Source organism: Vigna umbellata, chromosome 9 (assembly GCF_029865625.1).
Source record: "Vigna umbellata cultivar VRB3 chromosome 9, Vumbellata_1.0, whole genome shotgun sequence".
Classification (NCBI taxonomy): Eukaryota; Viridiplantae; Streptophyta; class Magnoliopsida; order Fabales; family Fabaceae; genus Vigna; species Vigna umbellata.
This window is the reverse complement of record NC_142173.1, coordinates 28110587-28118007: the sequence shown is the minus strand read 5'-3', so window position 1 is coordinate 28118007 and position 7421 is coordinate 28110587. Positions and strand designations below refer to the sequence as shown.

General features: G+C 32.1%; 1 protein-coding gene across 1 annotated transcript; it reads left to right on the top strand.

The window, feature by feature from the left end:
• Positions 1 to 290: 290 nt before the first annotated feature.
• On the top strand, positions 291 to 3471 carry LOC124834895 (uncharacterized). The gene is made up of 5 exons (XM_047309715.2): positions 291 to 985; positions 1333 to 1369; positions 1576 to 1812; positions 1906 to 1953; positions 2930 to 3471. The coding sequence occupies exons 1-5, from the start codon at positions 687 to 689 to the stop codon at positions 3182 to 3184; spliced, it is 876 nt and encodes a 291-aa protein (XP_047165671.1). The 5' UTR covers positions 291 to 686; the 3' UTR covers positions 3185 to 3471.
• Positions 3472 to 7421: the final 3950 nt, after the last annotated feature.

The window sequence follows — 7421 nt, the reverse complement described above, 5'->3', positions numbered from 1 at the left end:
TTAAATGAAAAAAAAAAACAAAAAGGGCCATTGTAGTTTTTTTTCATCTTCTCTCTTTCCATTTTCTTATCATCAAAAACTCCTCCTTAACTCATTTCATACATAAAAGTTATGGATTAAAAAGATTAAAATATAGAACCACTTGTACTTGTTGTTTATGGTCTAGAATGAATAATCATCACATGCTTTTTACAAACCATGAATTTTTGAAAAATAAATTATAGAAAGCAGATTAAAAAACAGTAAAAGATGTTTAAGCATTTAAGGAATTAATTGATTTGTTGTGTGATAATTGTATTTGAGATAGGTGAAAGGGTGAGAGAGAGAAGAAAGAAAAGATGAATGGTCCTGCCCAGCAGCACTTCCAGCTCACCCGCTTAGGTCGGATCTATTTTCTGCCACTCTTCACTTTCCTCACATCACAACCCACTCCCAACTTCAACAACACCTTTCCATAACACAACACAACATCCTCTTCATCTTCTTCTTCCTCAAAAAACAACCAATTTTTAAAGACTAAGCTCAAACAAACACACCTTTTGTTTAAAAATTAATTTTTTATAATTTTTTCTCATTCTCACACACAAAATAAGAGAAACAAGAAGTGCCCAGAAAGGCAAATCACCATTACTGTGTTGGGTTCGTTCATGCTCAAGTGGGTTTCCGTTTGCGCGCTCCTACGTTAAATGGGCAATGTGACGGGAACAGTGGCTGCCAAATTCGCGTTTTTCCCGCCAGAGCCACCAACTTACGACGTTTGCCGAGAGGGGGATGGGAGGGTGGTGCTGTCGGGTGTCACAGCCGACAAAAACGTCGACGTTCACATTCTCGACACTAAGGGTGGCAACAAGATCGTTGCCACCTTCTGGAAACACCCTTTTGCCCGCTTCACCTTCTTGTACTCTCACGGTAATGCCGCTGACTTGGGTCAGATGCACGACCTCTTCATCGAGCTCAGAGCTCACCTGCGTGTCAACATCATGAGGTCAACCAAAACCACCGCCTTCTTCTTTGGCCTCTAATTTCTTATATGTTCGTTTTCAATGGAGACATCTTTTTATATCAGTGTCTGTTTAGCTGTTTGGTAGCTGATAAAGATGATAATTATGCTGTGTCTTAATCTTGAGCAAAACTTCTTGGTCTTTTACTCTGTATGTAAGCTCATGCATAGTAATACATGAGCTTGCTTCACTTCCATAAAAGTAAATGTATATTTTAATATTCATTTTGCTTGATTTGACAACTTATGTAATGTTCTATTTCAGAAAACATTTTGGGGTGTGAACATAAGCTCTTTCTGAATTTTGTTTCTACTTTGTTTTATGTTTGCAGTTATGACTATTCAGGATATGGAGCATCTACGGGTAAGGTATGTAATCGCTTGTTTCCTTTTTTTTTTTTTGTGGTGGTTGTTCTTTGTTTCCAAATAAAGTTTCTTGGGGCTTTGATTTATTTCCATATAAGACAGTGTATATGCTTGAAACAAGGTTATAAAAATTCCATTTGAAGTGTTTTTCTGCAAATGATTCTGCTGCTATTCTCAATGATGTTTTTGTTGGTTTTCAACTGTGGCAGCCATCTGAGTTCAACACGTATTACGACATAGAAGCTGTATATCATTGTTTGAAGCGTGAATATGGAATTAAACAAGAAGAATTGATTTTGTACGGTCAATCGGTTGGAAGTGGGCCCACACTGCACTTGGCTTCTAAGTTGCAGAAGTTGAGAGGTGTTGTTCTTCACAGTGCCATACTTTCAGGGATAAGGGTCTTGTACCCTGTCAAGATGACATTTTGGTTTGACATATTTAAAGTGAGTTTTGCCTCTGTGTTCATAATTCTGATGACTCTACTCTAATATTTTCGCTGAGCTTTGTAGTTACAAAATTCTCTTTTAACGTTTCAGAATATAGACAAAATTCGACATGTCAACTGTCCAGTGTTTGTTATACATGTAAGTATCTATTTCCATCCTTGGTTCTCGAATGATTTTCTTTTTCCTTTTCCTGACACTGCCAATGAGTTTGTTCATATGTTTACACATGTTTGTTGTTGCGTTATTGGATCATTATTTCCATCTGGTCTAAGAAACTCTTTGATTATGCTACCCAGTTGGTAAATTCTTTTATCAATTTCTTCAGCTTCTGAAAAGAAATAAAGCAGATTAATTATTGATGCAAAGCGCAATAGATTTTGGAGCAAAATTTGGAACAGCACCAGACAACACTTGATATAACTCCCTATTTTATTTGTATTACTCTATTTTGCATGTTGACTTGAATTTACAAGAGCAATCAGCACTCCCAAGACAGACATAAAATGGGTAAATGATGTTCAATAAGATCTGCATGTTCAACAACTTCATATTCTGATTACATTTTATGATAAGGCTACTAAGAGATGTCAGCATGGATTGTGTTACTTACCAGATTTGTATCCATATATACACTAAATGAAATGTGATTTTTCCAAATTCTTCTTTCATGACGTTTATGATTAATGTTATTTTTTGAGAATGGATTTATGCTGTTTGTTCCCCACTAATATAGAACCTGGAAATACCCTGCACCTGTTGTCCTAACGAGGACCATTACAAAATTTAATAAATATTTGGTATTTCTGCTTTTCCACATATCCCCTTTCTGTTGTTTATATTGATAGAACAGGTAACTCATGATTGGTGTTGAAATAGAAATAAAGACAGTTGAAGAGTAAGAAAATTAGTTATCGTTTAGAACTCATGATTGTTTTCTGCAACTTCTGTGTTACTTAGATCTGCCATAAGTTATTGTTCATGAATTCAGTTCTCCAAAAGTCCATAATCCATACAAAACAGCATAGTTGGCATGGATATTTTAACCTGTAATGGCATCGTTTTGATGAATTAACATAATTAATAGTTTTGTGTCTGCTAATGGGATTCTGTGCAGGGAACAAATGATGATATTGTTGATTGGTCTCACGGCAAGCGATTATGGGAACTGTCAAAGGAAAAATATGATCCCTTGTGGGTAAAGGGTGGTGGTCATTGCAACCTTGAAACATTCCCAGAGTACATCAAATACTTGCGCAAGTTCATAAATGCAATGGAGAAACTCGCACTCACAAAACAGTCAAGCAAACAGCTCTCTCAAAATCCTAGTATTACTGAATCCAGACATAACAAATGCTTAAGATTTGTTTGATAGTTTTGAGGCTTTGGATGTAAGGAATCAGATTCATGGTTTGTTCAATAGTGCCTTAGTTGCCATGCATGCTACTTTGGTTCATGATTTGGCAACTGCTCAGTTAACTAGAATTTAAGGATGTCTAAGACCCTAACCCTACTGAAACATGATGTTTCTGATCCAAATCCTTGTTCTGGATTTCTGCCAAAGTTGTTGAGTTTGTGTACAGACCAAGACCATTCTCTGAAGAAAACAATGCTATTATTTCCACTACTATGTCATTATAATCATCAAATACCTTATCATGTGCTGTCGTAAGGTTTTGAAACCAGTAATATTTTTTATGTACCGTGGAATTTGAAGCCATAGAACATGTAATGCGTGTTCTGTTTTTCTTGGTACATTAGTAGTTTAAAAAACATGTTTAAATATAAGGTACATACATTTCCTACCTATTTTAAGTACTCTGTTTGTCGATTGTTTATCAAAGTACTTGACAGCTAGTGTTTGTCAGTCTCAAATGTAGCACGTTTATTATGAAATTCATAATACGACATAGTCAATCAGTTGTACTTTGGCTTATTAAAAAATGCATATTGCTGGAGAGAATTTGGTATTAAATCATTGACACTGAAGTCACCCATCCTTATACATTAAAGTGGAGTTTATCCTCTTTAAAGTGATTAAGTGTTTTAATATTTTTTTTCCTTATAAAAACACATTTTTTAACTTATTCTCAAAAGTTAAATCATAATTATTTCTAATTAATTATGCATATTCACAATACCTTTATTTTTTCCTCAAATATTTTTAAATTATATATTAATATTAATTTTAAGTACTTTTTTAATATTTTGTCTGTTTCAAATATTGGTAAAGACTTTTTTTTTCTGTTAAGCTAGAACAAAACACAAAAGGAATTAATACTAGCTCTGAGAAGGCTAATTCTTCATGCACCTTCATATATTTCTTCATGCACTCCTACATAAAAGAAATCTCATTTTGTTCATTTTAGACTGTTATTCGGAAAATAAAAATAACTTTTGAATTATCATCCAGAAGCTATTTTTCTCCTTAAAAGAAGACTTTCAAATTATATAATATGAAAGCCAAAAATTACTTACAGGACAATCTGAAAATTAAATAATTTTCAGATTGTACAATTCAAAAATTATTATTTTTTCCTCTCTTTAATTTTTAGAAGTCGTTTTTTACTTTTAAATTATATAAATTTTGGATTTTAAATGTTAAATAACTTCTAAATTGTAAAACTAAAGAAGTTTGTCTTGTCTCCTTATTATTCAGGGTTTTTGTTCAAAACGAATAAGACTAAAATATTCAGAGTTTGTCAGTTTTAGTTTTTCAATTATTGAATCTGATTTTCATTTGTTTTAAAAATAGTCTCTATGATAATTTATTATTGAAGTATGAATAAAAAATAATGATACATGTAGATGAATATTATAACTATTATTATAAGATTATTTAGAAAATCAGTATGTGTTGACATGTTCCTCAGGTTATATTATAAAAGAAAGCCTTTTTCCTTATCAAGAGAGATTCTTCTTAAGAAAGTTTCATATCATATTTTGGATGAAAGCAAGTTTCTTACAACTTTTGTTCAAATCATGATTTACCAGAGGTTAACTAAACTCTATCATTATTATGATTTACTACTAAAGTTAATTTTTGTTAATTTATTCTCACTAATAAATTATTGTTACTTCTTTTTCTACTTTTGAACATACATTCTTACTAAATGTAAATATTATTGGTATATTCATGGAAGAAGTTAATTAAAAGGGATTGACACATAGTTCATCCATAGTGTATAATGGAATCTTTTATCAATATTAGGAGTAAAATAGTAATTTTCTCAATGTTATTTGACTTTTCTCAAGAAATTGGAATGGATGATAGCTATAAGTAACTTAGCAAATTCTCTTTTCTTTATTCACTCCTTTTTGAGACAAACAGAGATGCTATTGTCATTCTTTCCTCATAAAACTTGAACCATACATATGTTAAATAGTAGGTCTTTGTTTGTTTCCAATAAAAAGTTAAATAATTGTTATATGCTCAATTCTTTTCAACAACAGAAGTATGATTGTAAAAAAAAAAAGTACCAATTTTATTGATAAAATCTCAAACCTTAACTCTTCTAAATAATTTTACTTCCTTTAAGATGTTTAAATTAGAAAAAGGAATTACAGTATAAGGTGTGCATATATTATTCTTTTATAAATTTTTTTAATAAATAAAATAATACAAAATAAGCTTTTTTTTAATCTAAAACTAAAAACATTGATATTAAAAAAAGGTAAAAAGAATTAATTTTTAAAATAGAAAATGTGTACAAAATTGAGAAATTTTCTATTATATATTATTGAAATAAGTTAAAATTTAATGTAATTTTTATTGTAATAATTAATTTTTTTTACAAACATTTTTTGTGTGTGCCATAATTATGCATTTATAATATTTTAAATCCTTTTAAAAATAAAATAAGAATAGAAAATGTTTTTAAAACAATTAATTATTACAATAAAAATTACATAAAATTTTAACTTATTTCAATAATATTATTGAAAATAAGTTACAACATCATCCTTACCCTTTTAATTATGTTTGCAAATAAGAAAGTATGTGATAAGGATCTCACATCAGAGGTTGTAGATATATACATTATCAACTATGTTTAAAGGACTCTCTTTATTTGCCCAAAACCACTAAAATGAATAGATGGTGGAATGAATCAGTCTTGATGGTACAAGATAAGATTGACCTTATTTGTCTTTAAATTCTTAATCTCTTCTAAGGGTAGTTGTTTTTTCTTCTTTGAAGAACTATCAATAATAATATACTTTTTTTTTTTTACCAAGCTTGACCTTCATTTTTCCTTTAACCAAAATTTGGGATTCATTATAACTTTGCAATATAAATGTTTAGTATAAACAATACTTTAATGCGATTATCATTTCCATACTTACCTAAAAACCTATTCGTGGGAGCTTAAATAAAATAATACTATTAATCTTTTCAATATAGTTTAAATAATGAATATAAACTTAGCTACTAAGTTTAATGTCAAGCGGACCATATTAAAGTTCATGATCCACACCAAGTAATATATAGTAATGTTTAAAGCTTATTAAAAAAACAGTTTTCATCCTAATAAAAATAAAAATCACTAGTGCAAAAAGGACTTTAGACGTCTGTTATTTTGGGCTTTTAACGTCTAATCTCTGTCCGACGTCTATATGGGTGACGTTAATGAGACGTCGGGCCCTTTAGGTCAGACGTCTCTATAGACGTCCGACCTATATAGGTCCGACGTCTCTATAGACGTCCGACCTATATAGGTCCGACGTCTCTATAGACGTCTGACCTATATAGGTCCGACTTCTATATAGACGTTCGATCCATATAGGTTCGACGTCTCTCAGGTTGTTCCTAACTCATGGTGATTCGAGTTTACAACTTTATATTTTAGTTGAAGAGAATGTATTGTACATTTTTTTTTTATTGGATGGTTTTAAAAACGTAGTGGAGGGAATTGGAGGAGTACAAAACGCAACAAATCACCGCCATAGAACGCCACCATAGAACGCCGCCTAAAGACACGAGAATAACTGCACCAAAACCCAACGAAAACGCATTTTAATCGGTTCAAATGAAAGATAATGCATCAAAGAGTGATGTAATCGGAGTAAAATTAATTTAAAACGGTGCAAAAGTGAGAAAACGAACCTGAAAAGTGTAACCCGTAGAGAGAAAACACGACAAAGATGATGAACAATGAGTGCGCGTAACAACTGTCTCGCGTTCACGGTGTTTTAATGCCAAAATTTAGACGTCGGTTCCCCCAATTAACAGACGTCTAAAGTGCTTCAGAAGTCGGAGTGGCGGGATCAGACGTCTAAATGGAGTCAAAAAGTGACTTTTTAAATTTCTGGATTGAGGGTTTAGACGTCGGTTCCCCCAATTAACAGACGTCTAAAGTATTTCAGAAGTCGGAGTGGCGGGATCAGACGTCTAAATGGAGTCAAAAAGTGACTTTTTAAATTTCTGGATTGAGGGTTTAGACGTCGGTTCCCCCAATAACAGACGTCTAAAGTGCTTCAGAAGTCGGAGTGGCGGGATCAGACGTCTAAATGGAGTCAAAAAGTGACTTTTTAAATTTCTGGATTGAGGGTTTAGACGTCGGTTCCCCCAATAACAGACGTCTAAAGTGCTTCAGAAGTCGGAGTGGCGG

Bases quoted from the DNA above. Each gene is read 5' to 3' on its own strand.
- LOC124834895 (XM_047309715.2), top strand. From the start codon at position 687: ATGGGCAATGTGACGGGAACAGTGGCTGCCAAATTCGCGTTTTTCCCG. The intron at 986-1,332 runs GTCAACCAAAAC...TTATGTTTGCAG, and splicing joins CTGCGTGTCAACATCATGAG to TTATGACTATTCAGGATATG. The intron at 1,954-2,929 runs GTAAGTATCTAT...GATTCTGTGCAG, and splicing joins GTCCAGTGTTTGTTATACAT to GGAACAAATGATGATATTGT.